Raw genomic sequence first — 21,978 nt, 5'->3', positions numbered from 1 at the left:
CTTCACCAACAAGGTAAACATGTTGAAAACCCTCCAGGGACTCTCCCGCTCCCCTGGCTTCTTTTAGTGCCAATTTCAAGGGAGACAGACTCTATTCTATGAAGGGTGGAATTCTCAGCCTGTGACATAGCAAAATTTTTTCTGAACTAAGCAGAAGTAGCCGCTTGTGGTGCAGTTAAGGTTATCAGTTTTTGTTTTGGGAGCTGTGAAATGCAAGTTGCAGCGGAACGCTCCTCTAACAGGGAAAGGTCTTCTTTTCCCCCAACTGCCCCTTCTTGTCTGATGCAGCAAGGCTAGGGGATACAAGCTCTATCAGAGGAGATGTTGCTTCACTATCCTTTTTCTGCTTGGGGCTTAGTTTTAAGATAGTGCTGCACCCAAATTCCCTGTGGTCATCTCAACAGGTGTACAGTCATCGAGACGCTCCTTGATCAAGGTCCACAACAAAAAGGTACATATGGGAATACACTCAGGGCCCTCAGCAGTATATTGTGTACGCAATTGTTGCCCTGCACGCCTTCATATCTCAGGGTTCACAGTTCCTTATTCTGAGAACCAGAGACATGTCTCTTGCACAAAGGTGAGGAATTCTGTCAGTTGAGAAATCTTTACATATGAACCTTTTCTCTTTCAATAATACAGCAAGCATTTCTATATACAGCTGTTATTCTTTTTGTTTGTTTGTTTTTCCGGTTAGGGGAATCGAACTCATGACCTTGTGCTTGCCAGGCAGGCACTGTGCCACTGAGCTAAACCCCCACCTCCCACAGCTGTCATTCTTGAGAACCTGTTTGTACCACGTTTTACACCTGATGATGGGGTCAGTGTTATTGATATTGATGGGACCAGTGTTGATGATATCAATACACCTCTCTTTTGTGTGTACAGCTAGAGGTGCTCTTTTACCTGCTATATGACGAGTTCCGGTTTTCCTGTACTCCAGGTTCCTGTTCTTGTTCCAAATGCTGCATCCAGCACAGCTCTTGAAAACTCCCAGGGGGAGGACTGTGAAGAAATGAAGGCAGTAGTGAAAATGTAGAAAGCTGAAGTTAGGTGGAGCTGTCTCTCTCTCTATGGAGAAAGTAAGCTGCCCAGTGACTGCAGTGCACTTATCTATCACACTTGGCAGGTTGATGTCTGGTGAAAGCCCTCTGCCAAACAGCTTGTTGGCCTAGCTCACCTAGGGCGCTTTGTGTTCTTGGGGCTGGACCAGCTTGTTCACCTTCCTCACCTTGGGCGCCTCATGTTCTCAGGGCTGGCTTTGGTCACCTGTTGAGATGACCACTACCCCCATATGTGTGACCGGTCTTCAGCTTCAGCCACTCCCCACAGTTTAATCTTTCAAAGAACTAACTCTTCAATTCATTGATGGTTTGTATTGTTTTCTTAGTCTGTAATGCATTAATTTCTGCTCTGATCTTTATAATTTCCTCTCTTGTATGAGCTCTGGGCTTGGCCTATTCTTTTTCTAAAAGTTTGAGGTTCAGCATTAAGTTGTTTATTTGTGCTTGCTCTGTTTTCCTGATATGGGTCTTTGCTGCTATGAATTTCCTGAAATTTTCCAATGATACAGAGAGCATATTTTCATAAGCTTGTTGGCCATTTAACTGTCATGCCTAGAAAAATGTGTATTCCAGTTCTTTGCCCATTTGTATTTTTGTAAGAGTTCTTCATGTATTCTTTTTTTTTTTTTTTTTCCTCTTCATATATTCTATGTAATGGTTTGGGGTTTCTGCAAGGGGAACAATACAATACATATATAGGACACATATTTTATAAGATTATTTATAATACTCACCCAAAGAATCATACACAAGAGATCACAGGAAATCTGTCCACACAATAAAGACCAAAGAATCTATCTGAGGGCCTGGATTCCACTGTAATGTCCTGAATGAGTTCAGCTGAAGACCTAGAGCCCATAACAGTGCCTCCCATGAGTCCCGCTGGAGGCTTGGAGCCCATGACATGTCCTGCAGGCCTGTTTCACAGATCTGCACTGGGAACGCCCAAAGGTCAGTGGTAGAAGCTAGAAAGTCTGTACCAGCGGGATGAAGGATCTGTGCTAGCAGGCTGAGGGATCTGCACTGGAGCCAGGAAGCAGCACTCAAAATAAGAACCAGAGCTCCCCTGAAAAGTACCGTAGCCACCCTCAGCAACAGTGAGGTCCCGAGCTCCTCCGATGATCAGGAAAGCCAAGTTCCCATCAGGAAAACCAGTGTGACAAGCTTCTTCAGGAGAATGAGCTGTGTACCTTATTCCCCTCCAGAGCCAGGAAGCGAAGCTCAAAGTGAGGACCAGAGCTCCCTCAAAGTGAACGAAAGCCATTCTCAGTGACAACAAGGTCCCAAGCTCCTTGGACAATGGGAATAGCTGAGTTCATCAGAAAAACCAGCATGACATGGTTCTCCAAGAGAACCAATGGCTCCTTACAGCTTCTCAACAGCACCCAACAGCTTCTCTCAGTTCCCAACAGCCTCCCTTCTTCTCCAGTTCTGCCTCTTATGCTGCTGGCAGCAATCCTCAGATGGGCCTCCCACTCCCAGGACCACTTACTCAGTTCAGGTGAGTGTTATAAGTTGACCACCAGTTGTCAATCCACTACATTCTGGATATTACCCCCTTATTGGAAACATGACTGGCAAATATTTTTTTTCTATTCTGTAGTCTGCCGATCACTCTGTTGTGTCATTTGGCATACAGAAGTTTTAAACTTTGATGCAGTTTTACTTGCCTCATACTGTTTTTGCTGCCATATTTTTGGTATTATACCCATGATGTCATTGTGAACTCGTGTCAGGAAGCTGTTCTTCTATGTTTTCTCCTAGGATTTTTATAGCTTTAAGTCTTTTTTTTTTTTGGTTTTTCTCCGGTACGGGGAACCGGACTCATGACCTTGCGCTTGCCAGGCAGGCGCTTTTGCCGCTGAGCTAAATCCCCAGCCCCCAGCTTTAAGTCTTATGTTTTTATCTTTAATGCATTTCTGTTGGAAACATCTTTTGTTGCCTTTCATTTTTGCTAACACCAAATTCTTTTTTCTTTTAGCAATTTAAAACAGCCATTTCATTGTCTTTTGACTTCTCCAATTTCTTTTGAGAAGTTAACTTTCAAACTTATATTTGCTCCTGTGAAGGAAATACAGTATATCATTTTTGCCTTCCTCTTCTTCCCTTCCCTTCTTTCCCCCTCCTACCTTGGGGGTTGAGCATGGCATGTATCTTTCTAAGAGTTTTCTCTTCGTATTTGGTGTTCTTCAGTTTGAGTATTATATGTCTATGTGTAATTTCCTCTGTATTTATCTTGTTTGCAATTTATAGAGCCTCCTGAGTGTGGTTTGTTAGCCATTTGTCAGTTTTAGAAAATTTATGTCTATTATTTCTGCTTATCTTGCTTTTTGGGGGGGCAGAAGGTTCAAACCCAGGGACTAAGGACTGGGGATTTAGCTCAGCGGCAAAGCACCTGCCTGGCAAGCGCAAGGTCGTGAGTTCGGTTCCCAGTACCGGAGAAAAACCAAAAAAAAAAAAAAAAAACCCAGGGACTTGCACATGCTAAGTAAGTGTTCTATCACTGAATTAGACTTCCACTTCCCAGATTGCTTCTGTTCCATTCTTCCTTTCTGCTCCTTCAATTCCAATTGCATGGACATGTTCCATAATACTCTTTTTTAAAAATTTTATTTCAGGTTGGGCGTGGTGGTGTGCATGCTTGTAATCTCAGCATTTGGGAGGCTCAGGTGGGAGGATTATCATGAGTTCCAGCCAGCCTGGGCTACATAGTGACTTCAAGGCAGGCCTTAACTACATAATGAAACCTTGTCTCAAAAAAAGCTAAAAAAATTGATTTTATTTCTGTTAGTACATTTGCAGTACATGCAGTTTATGATCGTCTTGTGGGGGTGCGTACATGTCTATAATACAGCTTGAGTCTCTTTTCCATAATACTCTTACGTTCTGTCTTCTGTTCGCTATCTTTTTTTTTTTTTTTATACTTTCTGTACTTTGATTTGGTTGCTTTATTCTGACCTGTTTACCAAGTCACTAATTCTATGTTCTTTCGTGTGTGGTCTAGTATTAAATGCATTAGTTGAATTACTTCAGATATAATCACTCTCTATTATAGAATTTTTATTTACTTTTATAGAAATATGTGAATTCTTGCTATTTGATGAAATTCAGCATCTTTTTAAAATCTCTTCTCTGGGACACAGACTAGAGGTGTTTTACAATTCTTATCTGGTAGTTTCAGAATCTAATTCATCCATGGCCCTTTCATTTCTGTTTTTTTGTCTCTTGCTTTTTGAGCTTTTGGTTTAGTTTTATTAGCCTTTTATGTTTATTTTTTGGTGGTGCTGAGGATCAAACCCAGGGCCTCACACATGCTAGGCAAGTGCTATTCTACTGAGTTTTTAGTACGTGTTATTGGATCTGTACACTGTGGATGACAAGTCATGCCTCCCCACATAGACAGATGACTCATCAGTATATCACCTTGATCCTCTTGTGTATCCCTTCTTTAATTATTAGGTCCTGTCTGTGTTTTTAGCTTTTCAGTGGTTTCAAACAATTTGTTTTAGGTTTAATTTTCCCAGAAGTAGATCTTGATTGGGGTGAAATGATTAAATAGAAAAACACTTCATAGATAAACCAGTGAAAGAGTAGGAGAAGCTGGAGAAGCTGGGGGAGGCTGAGTTATAAAGGACATTATCTATGCATCATCTTCTTCAAGGGGAGCACACTGAAACACCTTGTAGTTGAATCTTGATTGACATGCTTTTTTTTGCATAAGGAAACTGGATTACTCCATTGTGAATTTTAACCTTGGTCTCAGGATCATAAGCATAAATGTAAGTTTCATCTCCTGGAATGACATTTCTTAAAAAGCTAGAATTTCAAGCTGCTTGAACACACAACTCCAGTGAAATTGACAAACACTCTTACTGTGTTGTTTCCCATCTATAGTTTTCAGCAGTTTAAAACACACCTACTCTCAACTGTAGCTCACAACAGCTTAACTACACTGGACAAGCAGAAACTTGTTACACACAGTTACTAAAGTTTGATGGATCACTTCTCATATTGAAGATTTCTGCTTTTCTGTTGTATGCCACTCAGCAGCAGCATTCCCCAGATTTTGATTGCACCTCCTATTTCTTATAAATTGGGTATTTCTTGTAGATTAGATGCAGGTTTGATCAGATTCAGGTTAAAGGGAGCAAGATTATAGGCACTGTAGTATTCTCTCGTCAAGAGGCCTGTGGTGTTTGATTGGCTGTGATATTAGCAGCTATAGTTGATCATTGTCTATATTTAATTCATTAGAGGTTACAAAATGGTGATATCCTGAATCTCTTTCCATGTTTTAGTTGGAAGATCGAGCTATCTATCTATCTCTCTATCTATCCATCTATCTATCTATCTATCTATCTATCTATCTATCTATCTATCATCTATTTCCGGGTTGAGGCAGGAAGATGGTATGTTCCAACCCAGCTTGGACAATTTAATGACTTACGGAGAACCTATCTCTAAACAAAAAATAAAAAAGGGCTGGAGATGTCCCTCAGTGTAAAGGCCCTGGATTTACATCCTCAGTACAGGTGTGGGGTATGGGGTGTGGTTCCCTAGCATGCTTCAATAGTGAGCATTTTGAAAAATTTGTTATTAATTTTTCAGTCATTGTTATCACCTTTATTGGTGCTCAAATGATTCCATATTTAACCACTGAAGTCCTCATCTAGTTGGCTCCTATATCCTTTTGACACATTCCTAGTAATCTTTGATCGCTTACTTGTTTTCTGGTTGATAAAATACTCCAGACTCATTTTGTATGTTTCTTGCACCAGAGCTGGAATCAAGCATTTCTTCACAGCCTTCTGATTTCTTTTAATTGGAAGTGATAGTTAGAACAAGGGTGTATGGGGGAGGCAAAACTTTACTCTCTTAGGCTGCCTAGCTGAGTTTAAGAATTAATTTGGCATGAGACAGACCAGTGGCTAGGGTACATGTTTAGTATGTACAAAATCTTGAGTTTAATCACTATGACTACAGGATGAAAAACAAAGATAGTCTAATAGGACAAAAGTATACAAGTTTAATTACTCTAAGATTTATGTGACATGGGAGCCTTCCTAAGGAAATGACCCAAGGAACTTTCAAAATCTAAATGCTTATATGGTAGGTTGAATAAAGCGAGGTCATTATGGAAAAGTAGCTAAAATATGTGGGGAGACTAAAGAAGGGTAAGAATTATTTTAACAAGGTCTGTTTGTACAGAACTCTCTCAGTCTCCTGACCTTGGCAGTAAGAATTTTCTTTTATCCTGGTATACGTTCCCTTGGCTGTACTGTTCTGCTTACTAACTTGTTAATTTTTTCTTTTTAATTTTTTTATTAATATCTGTTTCTGCTTTTATTGCTTTTACTTTTTGCAGCTTTTTGAGTTGAATGCTTAAATGAGTATTGAAATTGTATTCTTCTTGACACATTTAATGCTAGTAAGTGCTTTAGCTGGATCCCATAGATTGTGATGTCCTTATTTTACAGTTCTTTTCAGGAAATTCCATAATGTTCTTTTTTAAAAACTTCTTGATTGACTAATAAATTCTTTAATAGTATATTTTCCAGTGTTCAGGACTTCTTTTTATTTTCGTTTGTTTTTTAAGAGGGTCTTACTATATAGTGCAGGCCAGCCTTGAACTCCACTTATGTAGCCCAGGCTGGCCTCAAACTCACAGTAATTTTCCTGCCTCAGCTTTCTGAGTACTGGGATTAGAGGCATGCACCTGTACCCATCTTCAGGATGTTTTTGTTTTTTGACTATTTCTTTTATCCCCCCAGTACTGGGGCTTGAGCCCAGGGCCTTCAGATGGGACTCTTTCTCAGCCTTTAAAATTCTTTAAAATAATTTTTGTGGCAGGGTCTTGTGATTTTCCTGCCTCAGCCTCAGCTAACTAGATTTCTTGGATTATAGGCTTGTGCTGTCACACTTAACTTTGTTTTTTAGTTATTAAATTTTAGTTGTATTGCAGATGGTCTGGAAAAGCTATTTGTATTGTTTCTGTTTGATAGTAGTCATCCTAACAGGTGCAATAGGTATCTCATTGTTATTTAATATGTTTTTCCCTGATGATTAGTTAAATGGAGCACTTTTTCATGTACTTGAATATTTATATGTCTTTGGAGAAATGTCTGTCCCATTCACTTGCTTTATAAATTGAATGATTTAGCTTTCCCCCTTTGCTATTGAGTTGTATGAGTTCCTTATATATTTTGGATATTAGCCCCTTATGAGATAGATGGTTTGCAGTACAGTGGTACCTCAGTTCATGAGTGCTTTTGTTCACAAATTTTGGCAAAATTTTGTCTTTGTGTGCAAACTCTGCATTGGTAACAAACACAACTGCAGCCATCTTTCCCACACAAACACAAATGTGGCCATCTTTTCCAAAGTAATAGAATAAATTAAGTTCATGCACTGAGGTACCACCATACTTTCTACCATTCTGTGAATCGTCTTTTCATTTTACTGATTGTTTACTTTGCTCAGCAGAATCTTTTAAAAGCTTTTTTATTTTAAATTTTTATTAATTCATGTTTGCAGTATGTAATGATTACATTCATCATGGGAAGTTGGTGCATGTACACAATACATCTTAATTCTTTTTACATACTGTTCCATTCCCCTCCTTCCCCTCTCCATCTCTTGGTCACTGTCCCATTTGCAAAAGATGTGTCTCCCTATTTCCTGCTGTATCTTTTATTTTGATCTTGAATTTATTTGTACTGTGGGTTTCTCCTATAAGAGAAACCATGTGTAAAAGCTTTTCAGTTTGACATATTCCTACATATTTATTTTGAGCTTGTTTTGCTACTTCATGAAAGGTGTTGGATGTGTCTATCTTAATAACTTACTCACAATGAATTATAGCCTTTTTCATCATAAAGTACTCATCCCTCTGTTTTTAGTGCTTTCTGGTCTGAGTTAATTTTTTGTTTTTTTGTTTTGTTTGTTTTTTTGAGACTGGGTCTTACTGTGCAGTTCAGGCTGGCCTTGGACTCACTACATAGCCCAGGCTAGCCTCAAACTCAGAGCGATCCTGCTGCCTCAGCCTCCCGCATGCTGGGATTACAGGTGTGTGCCACTGCACCAGGCGCAAGTCTTTTCATATAAAGAATTTTCACCATATAGTCTACTTCTTTTGCATTCTTTTCTATTTAACTTATTTTTATATTTAAAAAGCGTGGGTTTGGTTCCCAGCACACACGTACACATACACACGTGCACACACACACACAAAAAGAACTTGTTTTTATACTAATAGTAACATTTATACTAATGCCGTTTTTTCTCTGGTGCTCGCAGTTGAATCCAGGAGCTACATCCTCAGCCCTCTTCCTTGATTTTGTGTATTGGTTTCTTTTAATGAAAATACTGAAATTACTTACTAACCTCTTCTATTTCCTTTCTGTAGCATGTGATTTAATTACTTCAGTGATAAAATAATCACAAGGCTTAGTTTGTTACCTAGTGTTGATATTTAAACTGTATCTACATTGTCAGAGCATAGAGCTACCATGTGTTATACTCCTGTGCGTGTGTGTGTGTGTGTGTGTGTGTGTGTGTGTGTGTGTGTGAATTGGAGATTGAATCCAGAGCTTTTTCAGTGAGCTGTATGCCCAACAAGTAAAGAAACCTTTTTTTTTTTTGAGACAGGGTCTTGCGAAGTTACCCAGGCTGGCCTCGAACTTGTGATCCTTCTGCCTTAGCTTCCTAGGGTGCTGGGGTTGCAAGCATGTGCCGTCCTGCTGCTCAGTCATTTTCTTTCCTTTGTAACCATATAACTTCACTACTACAGGTAAACATGTATTTTTTGCTCAGCACCTGTGTGTCTAGTCATTTTACTGCCTGAAACATGTTTTTTTCTAAAGTCTTTGAAAAGTACTCAGGAATATTTCTGAATTCTTGTGTGTGTGTGTGTCTTTTTTTGAGATAGGGTCTCGCTATGTACTTCAGGCTGGCCTTGAGCTCACTTTGTAGCCCAGGCTGGTCTCGAACTGGCAACGATCCTCCTGCCTCAGCCTCTCACAAAGATCCTTCTGCCTCAGCCTCCTGAGTGCTAGGATTATAGGTGTGCACTGCCTCACCTGGCTTATTTCTGAATTCTTTAATGAGTAGCCCTTATACTTGAGAGTTTGTTTTGGTTCATTTTTTCTGTTCTAGAGTATCTTAAATATGTCACTTCATTATCTTCTGGTATAAAGTTTTATTAAAAAATCTTCTAGGGCTGGGGATTTAGCTCAGTGGCACAACGCTTGCCTGGTAAGCGCAAGTTTGTGAGTTCGATTCCCGGTACTGGAAAACAAAAACAAAAAACAAAAACAAAAATCTTCTAATAGCAGCTTTTTGTAACTTGATATTTTCTCCTAGTATCCTCATAGATTTTTTTTCTGACATGTCTTACAGTTTTACTACAATATGGCTTGGAGTTTGTTGTTCTCAGTTAATTTTCTTGTTTATGCAGTATGCTTTCTTAGTATGTAATTTCAAGTTGTTTGTTCACTTTAGGAAATATTTTTTAGCATTTGTTGCCTATTGTTCTATGACCACTTTATCTGCAAACACTCCCACCAACACAACCATCTTGTAGTGCTGGAGATCCAACCCAGGACTTTGTGCATTCTAGGCAAGTGCTCTGTTGTGGAGCTACATTGCTAGACCTCAAATCTTTTGTCTCTTTTTAAATTCACTTTTGGCCTTGAACTTGTTTTTTTTTTTTTTTTGGCGGACCGGGGATTGAACTCACGACCTTGCGCTTTCCAGGTAGGCGCTTATGCCACTGAGCTATATCTCCAGCCCCTGACCTTGAACCTATGAACCTCCTGCTCAGTGTCCTTGGCTGGGATTACAAGCAAGATTTAAGATTTTTTTTCCCACACCAAAATAAGCTTGAGTGGTTGAGCTTGGTGAGTGGTTGCTTCTCCTACCTGCCTCTCACCTCCTTGTCCTTTCTTTTTTTTTTTTTTTTTGGTATAGGGAATTGAATTCAGTACCTTGGGCTTGCCTGGCAGGTGCTTATGCTACTGAGCTACATCCCCAGCCTCCTTGTCCTTTCACAACGAAACAAATTTACTTTTACCATGTTGCTTAGAATGTGTAAACTTTGGAAGCTGACTTGTACTGGGTTAGAGTGCAATAGAAGGATCAGCAGCATTGAGCCACTTGGATGTCCAGTGACAATGAGTCAGCAAGACAGCCTGGTCTGTATGGTGGCATTTAAGGATTTGATGGTGCTAACAGATTTCTTTAGTTTGGGAAGACCGAGGGGAAAGTTTTGTGCAGCAGTTGCCACCCATTCATCTTGAACCTGATGTTTAAAATTTTCCTTAAAATCCTGTACCAGGAATTTGTAACTCAGTTTATCCCATCCCTGAAGGCTTCTTTTGGTGGGTAGAGAATCTTATTCAGTATTGAATTAGAGTCATCAGATACCTTTGTCAGATATTTTTCTACCCCATTCTTTGAAACTCTCATTTTTGGCGGCAGAGACATTAGGGAAAAAGTTGATCCAGGAATGGGATTCATTTCAAGTTCAGAGGCAGCAGCAATTAAATCTGCACAGAAAACGTGAAACAGAGATCCTTCAGGAACCTCTCCTCCTTGGCTTTTCAGGAGAAAGAATCTTTGAAAATATGTGTCACCCACAGAAATTCGTCTAACTCTCCCATAGAGATGGTCACTACACTGTACATGTTCTTCCAAACATTACTTGAATATTAAGTACTTGCCTGGTGTATTTAATATTCTGAAGTATGAACTGTTATGATGTCATGAGCTACCAAGGACAAAATGACTTTATCCAGGGCCTGAATGACTTCCTTGAGGTTATTCCTGATATGATAAGCCATATTTGTAGTACCTAGCACTTGGGACTGTGTTCTGTGCCAAAAGCAAGTATCTAGAGAATATCCTGCACATGGTTTCTTTCAGATGCATCAACAAAGTGGCATGTACCAAGCCCGTGATATAAGTGTTATTAGTCACTTCTTAGTAACATCTTCAAAAGGAATGTAGAGGCTACTCCTCATAGTTTCTCTTTTGAAATCTGAAATTGTTTCTTTTCCATAGAGGGCAATAGAAGTGCATCTCTACAGTGATGATGTTTAACTATTTGCGCTAAAGAAACCTTGCCATCTGGCTTTTAGTCTGAAAGTTCATAGTGCAATGGCAGGCAGAAACAAGGAAACAACACCCAGGATTTGGAGGCAGATTTATTTAGTCAATGGGCACTGACTGGGATCATTCCCAGAATATCAGGCCCTCATCTCTGGTGGTCTAGGGCTTATATGAGATAAGCAAGCAGGAAGTACAGAGGCAGATTGCCTTGTCAATTGGGGATTGGTGTATACACTGTGCATCGTAGTGACCAGCTAGGCATCACAGAGACCAGCCATTTCTAAGACACAGGAGCAACCAGGACGGGCACAAAGGAAATATTTCCTGCGCAACTAACAAACTGAAGTATACTGGTGGGGAGGGGAGTGCATTTTCTTCTACAATAGTGTCCCAGAAGAAAAGGTTCCACTTTTAACAAAGGAATCATGGAGTGCTTCAAGTTAACAGGACAGTTAACTTCTGAGCATGTGGCCAAACAATGCATCTGTGACATGGTATAAGACAAAATTTTGATTCCTGTTGCCCAGGAATACTTTCTTACTGATAATATTTCTTGCCCACATGAATTGATGGATGAATGAGTGAATAAATCACCCATTCAACATAAGGATTGCTCAATTCCTGTGTCGTAAAAGTGAATGATAATTTCATCATGGACTTTGGTTTTGTAATCAAATCAAAGTAGTGTTATATCTTCTGTAGATTTCACCATGTAACAAAGCTGCCAACAAGGATATTTCTTTACTCAGATTGGCTGCATTCCAAATAGCTGGTCAGTCACCACCAACTAGTGAAATCCAAAGCAGGAGTTGTTACAGCCATTGACATTCTCAAGACAAAATGCAGCTGGACCCATATGTGCAATTTTCATAGCTCTTGGATACTGATAGGCAATTATTTCTGCCAAAGAAGGCCCAAATGCCACACATGGTATAATGCTACCAGTTCTCTGGGTGGGATTGTTGGACTGATTGATTGATTGATTGTGGTTCTGGGAATTGAACCCAGGGTCTTGGACATGCTAGCTAAACACTCTACCTCTGAGCTACACTGACAAGCCTCACTGTTTATTTTTAATACAAGCCTGTCCCCTTTTCTTAGATAAATGATAACAAACTGTACACATTTTTCTATATCTTTATTATTTTCTTGTAGCAAAAATGTTCTTCCTGGCAATTACTGCACAGTTGTATGTAGATATTTTCCTCTATTTTTTGCCAGTGGTACTAGGGATTGAACCCATGGCCTTTGTACTGAGCTACATCCCCAGGTTTTTAATTTTTAGACAGGCTCTTGCTAATTGCTATGTTGCCCCATCTAGGCTTGAATTTGCAATCTGTGCTTAGCCTTCCAGAATGACAGGCTGTTGCCACCTTCTTTCCTTTTTATAGGCATATAACAATGGTGGCGAATCACTGGCACATGTGTTCTTGTGTTTTTCTTTTAAGACAAGAGGTGTTAATGTATGAGCTTTTTTTCTAAATTAAAACCTCAGTATTCAGGTTTAATTGTAGTGGTGGCACTTTCTGATAAATAAGTAAGTTTTGGGTTGCGGTTTGGTATTCCAAAAAATCCCTGAAAGTTTTGCCATCACTGGTATAGAGCATTCCATGGCGTGTATGTTCTGATGTATTTTAAGAAGAAAGAGGGGAGCCTGGTTTGTAGCTCAGTGGTATAGCACCTGCCTGGCAAGCACAAGGCCCTAAGTTCAATTCCAGGTACTTAAAAAAAAAAAAAAAAAAAGAAGGAAGAGGAGAGAAAGAATGTTTATATCAGGAAAAATTGAAAGCATAAGAAAACTTGAAGAAGTGGTGTTTTATTTTAGACAAGCTGTAGGTAACCTAGAGATTCCAGAAAAGGTTGAGATGCATGTGCCAAGGTAAGTGCCTAGGTACCATTAATGCAAGATTGCCACGGGCACTACTGAATAAATCTTTGTTCTCTGAGGTGAAGGGGAACTGGAAGGATCTGAAGAAAGAACAAAGCTGTTTTCTTTCCCCTGTGTGTCCTTGTTTTTTGTTCTCTTTATTACTCCAAGTCTGGAGTTGCCAGGGGACAGCTGTCACGCACCGGAGAGGACTCTAACATGGTGTCAGGGAAGTCCTGCTTTTTTGCCTTTGTGAGACATCTTTCCCGAAGGTGGTACTTTCTCTGACTCCTTGGGAATTATCTCATTGAGCAGATCAGGAGTGTACTTTACAAGTCTCTGAATTGATTAAAAATAAAATAATTTAACTCCAAATTCCTGTTATACACAAGATCCCCAAATGCATTCTCCAGGCTAGTTCACACCCCTGGTCTGTATTGCCCTACTAAGATTACTAAAGACAGGGGCTGGGGATTTAGCTCAGTGGCACAGCGCCTGCCTGGCAAGCACAAGGTCGTGAGTTTGATTCCTGGTACCAGAAAAAAAAACCAAAAACAAAAAAAATTACTAAAGACAGTGTTTCAATAAATGCTGCATAATAGCATATTTAGCAATATAAACATATGCAATATCCTCAGTATAGTGAATTAAACAGGAATTAGGGAAAGAAGAACACAGACAATGTCTGTTTTTCCGTTTATCTCTCTGCCAGTCTCCTTCCTCACTTCTCAAAGAGTTGAGTTGCTGACACGATTGGTTATACTCATTTGACCTAGTAATACAGAGGATGAAACCACGTTGCTTTAAAAGATTATGCTCCAAGGCCATATGCACAAGAATTTGAACAGTTCTGAAAAATCACAGAAGTAGGATTGAACAAAAATAAAAACACATTTCCTCTTCTTGAATAGGGCCAATCAACAGCATAAATTTATGAAGTCATCAGATATTTCTTGGGCAATATAAAATTTTAATCCCAATAAAAATGCCAGCAAAATTTTTTCTGGAACTCAATCCTAGGCTTTGTATGGAGAAATAAATAAACCAGCTAGAATATGATGAACATACTCAAAAGCAAGAACAGTAAGAGGGGACTGGCTTTAACACATATGAAAGATTACAAAAGAGAACACAGTGTGGTATTGGCACCTGGTAGACTCACAAACCAATGGAAAACTCCAAGTACATATGGGAATTTAGCATATGACAAACTGGGTACTGTACACATGTATAATCTTAGCACTCTGAGAGGCTAAAGCAGCAAGATTGCAAGTTTTGAGTCTTGTCTGGGCAACTTAGCAATATTCTCTCAAAAAATGTAGAAATTTAGCATAGGAGAAAGGTGGCATCTTTAGTCATTAGAAAAGTTTAACTTTTATTTTGAGACAGGTTCTCACTATGTTGTCCAGGCTTGTCTCATATTCCTGGGCTCAAGTAATCCTTCAGTTTCAGCCTCCTGAGTAGCTACAATTACAGTTTTGCACCACTGTGCCCTGCTGAGATTAACCTTTAAAGATGAGCATTAGCATAACTGGAGAGTCACTGAGAAAATATGTGTTTGGGTTTCTATTCCTTCTTTACATTGCAATATACTCCAAGTAGATCAGTTATTGCAATATAAAAAAATATAACATTGATTCCTTAAGAAAACTTGAGGAATTCTTTATAATCTGGACATAAGGAAAGCTTTCCTAATTATAACTCAAATTCCAGAAGCCATAAAGATTGATAAATTTAAATATTCCTATAAATCTAGGTATATGGACAGACATAAAATATATGTGTGTGTATGTGTGTGTGTATCCTTTTGCTTAGCAAAGACACAAGTACAGTCAAAGGGCAGATGAAAAACTGGGAGAAAATATTTGCAGTTTGAATTACACAAAATAGTTAATTATAGATTTTCAAAAAGTATGTTAATATATGCTATACCATGTATGAACTTCAAAAACATGCTGAGTGCAAGGATGACATGCAAATTCATGAAGCATTCCATATTTTTTATGATAAAAATCATCTGTGACTTTCAACAACAACAACAAAAAGAAACAAAACATGCCGAGTGCCAGGCGTGGTGGCTCATGCTTATAATCCTAGCACTTGGGAGGCTGAGGCAGGAGAATCGCCTTGGCTACATAGTGAGTTCAAAGTCAGCCTGAAATGCATAGTGAGACCCTGTCTCTAAAAAAAAAAAAAGAAAAAAAAGAAAAAGAAAAGGAAAACAAAACAGAACAACAAACAAACAAACAAACAAAAAACCATGTTGAGTGAAAAAAGTCAGTCATGAAAAACCACATATGGTATGGTAATAGTACAGGTAGCACAATAGGGGCTGGAAAACCCTTCCCCTCCACCCACTTGAGTTTGGGGTGGAGGGGAAGGGTTTTCCACCCCTAGGGCAACACCCTAGGGCCAGTCCTCCCTCTGTTGTTCTAACAGAGATAAAAAATAAAATAACAAAATTTCTAAAGTTCTAGGCCCAAGCACTTTGCTTGTTAGATCTCCTGACCTGAACTTCAATAACCTATTCCCACTCAAACCTTATTAAAGATTCATAAATGTAAGATTGCATCTCATGCATATAATTTAATCAGAGTAAATTCTGGGATACACATTATGCTGATTAGTGCCCTTGAGATGACTCATCACCCTATCAATCATTCCTGTCAATCTTACCTAGAGACCCAGAGAAAAGCACCTGGGCTGGTATACACTTCCGTTAAAATCCTAAAGCCTGATTTATCTATGTGCTGTGCTTTTTACTTTCCATTGTCCCAGCACCACTTTTCTGTTTGTGGTTTGTGTGTGTGTGTTTTTTTAGACAGGGTCTTGCTGTCTAGTCCCAGGGTAGTCTTGAAGTCATTATGTAGTATAGGCTAGCCTCAAATTTGTTCCAGTCCTCTTAACTCAGCCTCCTGAGTTCTGCGATTAAGAACATGGGCCACCATGCCCAGCTTTGTGTTATATTTTTGTTGGCATGAACCTGCTCACGGCACATCTTCCTATCATCTTCAATAAATGTAGCTGCTGTTCTTTTATCATTGTGTGTGTTTGCAATCTTTGCTTGTGGCACACTAAAACTTAAAATCTGTCTGCTAAATCCATCCCCTGATATTAGTACTAGAAATGTTCAGAACAGACAGTCCAAAGACCTAGCACAGATTAGTGGTTGCCTGTGGTTGAATGGTATAGGGGTACAGGCCAAGAATGGGGATAACTGCTCATAGGTATGAGGTTTCTTTGTCACATGTTAAAAAATGTTCTAAAGTTAAAAGGATGGTTGTACAACTCTACAACATGTTGAAAACATTGAACTGTGTACTTTAAATGGGTGAGCTTTAGGGTATACAAATTATATCTTAATAAAGGTGCTTAAATAAAAAAAAGATGGAAACCCAGTAGGAAAGTAGCCCAGTATTGAGAGGCAGTTCATGTCTCTTTATTAATTTTGCATTGGTTAGGAAGACTACACAGTCCCAAGATCTTCAAATCTTAGAAAAAAGGAAAGGCCTAGGAAAAGAAAAGGTTTATCTTTTGTTCATGTCACAGTTCAGTATGGGAAGGTGAGAAAGATCTGCCCTACTTTGCCACTCTTCAGAAACCAGGGCTGCTTGTTTGTGGTGTGTCAAGGAGTTTGTGCAGCTGAGATGACAAAGTGAGGGTGTGGAGGATTCCATGGGGTGTTCTATTTCACCACTGCACAGTGTATTTTATACCCTCACACATCCCATCAGCCAGAGCTCAGATGTACCATCACATTTAATTGATTAGCAGGATAAGAAACTCAGAATTCACTCAAGTGTGAATAGGTTTGGAGAGCAAGTCCCTGCTACATCCAACTTCCTTAGGTATCTTCCTCACAACTGAGGACTTGAAAAGGATAGATACATAGTAGTGCTTTATTAATTGGGATGCAAATTTGATGACCAATGACAAAACAGTAACTTAAACAAGATACAGTGTTGGGCTTGAGGAATGTAGCTCATTGGAAGGTCATTTGCCTAGAATTTGCAAGGCTCTGAGTACAGTTTCTCAGCACTGCAAAACTAACAAACAAAAGATATAGTGTTTTTTCTTTCTTGGAGAAAAACCTGAGCCAAAAGTTTTAGGCTAATTCATAAGATAAGGCAGGTTCACAGGATCAGGTACCTAAAACCTCTTTGTATATTGTCTTCCTCACCACCTGTTTGACTTCCTTCCTTATCAACTTCACCCTCATCATGGTGTTCATGTTTTGACAAGCTGGAAAGAGAAGGGAAAGTGGAAACTATGTCCCTTCCCTTTAAAAGCATCACACAACAGTTGCCCATGTTACTTCTGCCTATATTTCTCTGGCTAAAACTTAGTAACCTGGCTCCAGGGGAAGGTGGGAAATGTGGATTCCACATGGGGGCCATATTCCCAGCTAAAGTATGAATGTTACTTTACTAGGAAATGAGAGGATAGGTATTAGGGACAACTAGAAGTCTGCCACAGCCTACCTTTTCATTCACCAAATAGTCAACTTCTACCTTCCTTACATAGTATATTAGGATTCTGTTGGGAAGTAAAGCCATTCACTATAAAGGTCATGGCTGTGGGCTGTGGACCATGTTAGAGTATGTCCCATCCAGCTAGGCAGTCTGGAATTGAGCAATGATAATTGGCTCAGAAATGTACTGGGCTGACATTAGGATGGACTTACATCATAACTCTACTAATTACCTGGCTTTCATAAAGGATTGTTCTGATGGAACATAAAGGCATTTTGGATCAGTAGGAATTAGTGCTACTTCAGAATCAGAGCCTAGTAATCACTGAAAACTCTTGTCATGGGCTCTTTTCAGAGAACCAGAAGGAGGAGTTAAAGTGGTTGCCTAAAGCATCGGCAGAAGTTGGAAAGTTGGAGTCTGAGTGACAGGGGAGAAGCCAAGTATGTCTGGCTGCCAAGCAGGAGTGTCAGAAGACATCTCACAGGGTGGTAAGTGAGATGCCTCAGCATAGCTCTGTAGTCAAGCATTTAGTGGTGGATCAAGGTCACAAGAGTAGAGATTGGACAAGCTGAGAACTTCCAGGAAACTTTGATACATATTTTATAGTAGGCTTCTAAGTATCTTGTAGGTTCCCTTTTTGAGTAACTGTAGCCTGGAGCTAGGGAAATTCAGCACACTTAATCTGCACTTACCTCCACTCAGAGAGAGCCAAATGTATATAGTTCAAAGTTTAGGGTCTCCAGGTGGAGTACAGTGTTTCTCTCTGTTGTGGATATGGTGGTTTATGAGTCCATAACTTATAATCCTGACCTCTCTGCTCTATAACCAATAAACAACAGTAGAATAGAAACAGGATAACTAATAAGAGACAAGAGATAAAGAAGGCTGGCATTTGACTTCTCAAGAGCAATCCAGAAGCAGGAACCTGATGTAACACTCTTTGAAACCACTGAGACATGACTTCTAAGTCTGACAATTGTAGAGTAACTTGTGCCAGACTACCTCTGCCACTGTGAGTAAATAGAAAATTGGACAAAATATGTCCATGGAACAATTATTTTAAGACACTGTTAGCAGGAAGTAGGCTTTGGAGATAATATCCCAACCTGTGAGACAGTACACACAAGGCAGAACTTTCTGATTCAAAGTGTCAGTTATACTCCCTTGAAAACACTGTATTAGAATGATAGGCTATATTAGCAATAGAGACATTAATATTGTCCAGAGTATTGAAAGTGGTAATTTTACGGTGTTTGTTATGGGGCTCCTATCTTGGGGTTAACGTGGCTGCTCCATCACCCATATCTTTATTTAGGAAGAACAAGACATGGGGGCACACCCTGTCCTTTTTAATGGCAGTCTTTACATCCCTAGTTATATGGCCACATCCTGTGGTAAAGGGGAGAGGCCGGGTATCACACCCTTTAGGTGGGTGGCCACTCCCGGAGAGACTCAAAAATTCTCTTGTTAAAGGAACAAGTGGAGATAGAAATTGTGAGACAAGTATCTTCTGCTACAAGTACCTTTCATGAAAAAAACATCGATAAGAAAAATAGGACCAAAAGAGAACCAATCCGAAGAGTAAAAAAATGGGGCAGGCAAGAGAGGAAAAAAGACCCAGCAATTTTCCTTGGAAATGAATTCAGCCTTAGGTACAAAACTGATAAATCTGTGGAACTGATAATCCTTTTCCATTTTGTCATTTAAGTTTCTACTTACATTGTAAAATCCATTGTCACTTCTCAGATAGCCTCATTTGTTTCTGTCTCTTTTAGCATGTACCATGATATAACTTCCTCTAGGTTCTTCCTAGCTTTGTAACTCTCTCAAGGTGACTCTAGGAAGGCACAGTAGTTAAGAGCTTGATGCTGATCTATTTATAAATGAGACGGTTTGCTGAGATTTTCTTTAAAATACTCCACTTAAAAGGCAAAATGTTGATTTGTTGAAGTTGTGTGATGGGTGGGCACAGTACTGTTTTATCTCTTTTGCATAAAATTTCCATAATATAACAAAAGTCCAGTCCCTGAGTTCAAACCCTAGTTTAACCTTTTACTCGCTGAGTAACTACTTTTTTATGGCTTCAGTCTCCCCACCCCAACTCATGACCTTGCACTTGCCAGGCAGGCGCTGTGCCGCTGAGCTAAATCCCCAGCCCCTCAGTTTCTTAAGATAGGAATTAATATATATACCATTAGGGTTTTTTGTACATTTTAAAATATGACTGAATATGAACTATCTAGGGCAAGGTAAGGAATCCTGCTTGCAAGCAAGAGAATCTTGACTCTGACTCTGGTTATGGTAAATTCCCCTGACACGCAGATATTTAAGTGCCAGAGGTAGGACTGGAGCTTGCATCTCTGAGTTCTAGATCTAGAACGTTTTGTTATCAACGTGTGTCTGGCAAACAAGAACATCAACACCCACAAGAAAATGTTACGTACATGTACCAATTCTTCACAATGAATGCAGTCATGGTGTACTGAAAACACGCAGTAATAAAAATAAAAAAATTAAAAATAAAACCAAAACCGTGTCCATTTGGGGTTCTGCAGTTCACACTTTCACAGAAGCGTCTGGCGCCTAGGACTCAGAATTCTTGGGTGGCCCAGGACCGAGGTGACTGGCTGCAGGTTGGTTGCTAAGTGGCAGCTAGTACCGAGGCTTCCTAGGCCGGTCACCCAACTCTAGCCGATCCGGCCACCTTTCCCCTCTGGGGTCGGCTCGGGATAGTGGCCTCCTGGGCTCTCTGCGCGCCGCGCGGCTCATCTACTCCCTTCGGGTCCTAGCGCTCTAGCCTCCGCAGAGCCGCTCGCCGCCCAGGCGGATCTCCCGGACCACCTCCTTCCCCGCCCGCGCGGCAGGGGGCGGGGCGTAGGGCCCCTAGCTCGTGATTGGCTGCAGCACCGGCGCTCCCCTTCTCCGCCCCCTTCGGCGGGGTGAGAGGTCAACGTAGCGCCGGTCTACAGGGGCGACAATGGCGGGGCTCTGGGCAGGGACCGTGGGGCTGATCGCGGCCGGACGGCGTGGGCGGCCGCCACCGCAGCAGCTGATGCAGAGCGCGGCGCTGTGGACCCTGAAGGTGAGGAGCGCCGAGGCTCCCGGGGCCGGGACTTCACTGGGCTTCCAGCCTGCCCCGCTCCGCGGCCGCTGCCGCAGGGCGCTGGCCGGGTCCTGCTGCCCCGTGGTTCCCAGAGCCACAGTCTCGGCCCTTCCTGCCGGTCCCCGTGGCCTGGGTTCGGCCGCAGTGTGCGCTCCGCGCTCGCTCATCCTCCATCAGGGAGTCTGCGCCGGAGCGGGCTGAGGCGATGTCCCTTCACCGCCGCGGTTACTCCCGCCGATCCTGGCGGGCAGTGGCCTACAGCAGTGGCCTACGGAGACAGGCACAAGTCCGTTTTCTGCTGTCCCTCGCACAGCCGATGGCCGTGCGGCAGTACCCGTGCACTGCCCTTGGTTAGATTCCAGTACTTTGCAGTACTGTTCTTAAGCATTCCAAGATGTGTTTCAGAGTCCTTCAGTTACTGTGTTCTCTTGCCCCTTCCCAGCTTTGTAGGAACGCTGAGAATAACTGTTCAACTAGAGTTAGGGTTAGAGCTTATCTTAGAATATTATTCTAAGATAATAGAATAGGGTCAGGGTCGCTGATAGATTTTATGTGTGAGTTGAAAGCCTGCTTAAATTGTATGATTTCATAGTGTACTGTATGTGAAATGCATCCTGTGAATTTATTTTTCGTTTCTGTGTAGTGGTTAGCCTGATTTTAAACACATTTCACCACTGTTCACTCTAGGTATCATGTTGGCAGCTTGACCTACAGGTTGGTGCGTTTGTACCTTCTAATTCGTTTTTCAGTTCACATGGAATCTCTTACAAATGTCTAGGCATAGACGACCTAACCTTTTTTATTAATAAAGTTTAAGTCATTTGAACAATTCATAAAACGATTGAACCTGGTTCAGTGTGCTTGCCAAACTTTCTTTAAAACAATCGTTCAAGAACTGCCACATAACTTAATTTGTGGCCATAGAAATTTAGAATTGGAAGACATTTTGAGATGATTTTCCCTATCTTTAACTTTCTTGGAGGGATGCTGGGGATGGAACCCAGGACTTCATGCATGTCTACCACTGAGCTACATCTCTCGAGCCCAAGAGGAGTCAGCTAAGGCTCATGTGGGCAGTGTGAGAGCTGAAAGTAAGTCCTCACCTATATTTGCTTAGTTTCAGCTTCAGAATGCCTGCTTTTACTGTTCTTGGTGTTACCAAACCAGTTTTTGTTCTTTTATCTTTATAATTCAGTTGTCTTTTAGTCATTGTTGACCATGTCAGTTGCAGTTGTAAGATATACATTTATACCTGAGGCAGTTTGTCCGAAGTCTGGATTTTGGAGGCATACTTGTGAGACTTTGTATATCAGGTCACTTTGGTGGACCTCAGCTTCTTACCAGCTGTTGTATCTTAACAAATCT

The 21,978-nt window shown here is 40.6% G+C and overlaps 1 protein-coding gene across 4 annotated transcripts in view; it reads left to right on the top strand.

The window, feature by feature from the left end:
- Pcca (propionyl CoA carboxylase, alpha polypeptide) overlaps positions 1 to 21,978 on the top strand; it is a 401,509-nt gene that overhangs the window by 37,947 nt on the left and 341,584 nt on the right. The window contains exon 1 of one of the 4 annotated variants that reach the window (XM_013516015.1): positions 17,885 to 17,998. The exons of 1 other annotated variant lie outside the window; for it this stretch is intronic. Coding sequence is in view for 1 of the 3 variants with exons in the window: in XM_005374053.2 (XP_005374110.1) it covers positions 20,488 to 20,592 (105 nt within the window). In the remaining 2 variants the exon portion in view is untranslated. Of the gene's footprint in view, positions 1 to 17,884; positions 17,999 to 20,450; positions 20,593 to 21,610; positions 21,705 to 21,978 lie in introns of those variants that run through there. 2 more of the 4 variants (XM_005374053.2, XM_005374058.2) reach the window with 2 other exon arrangements.

Source organism: Chinchilla lanigera, unplaced genomic scaffold (genome assembly GCF_000276665.1).
Source record: "Chinchilla lanigera isolate Chin_1 unplaced genomic scaffold, ChiLan1.0 scaffold00003, whole genome shotgun sequence".
In the NCBI taxonomy this organism is placed as follows: Eukaryota; Metazoa; Chordata; class Mammalia; order Rodentia; family Chinchillidae; genus Chinchilla; species Chinchilla lanigera.
The sequence above is the reverse complement of the archived record's forward strand: the minus strand, read 5'-3'. Positions and strand labels throughout refer to the sequence as shown.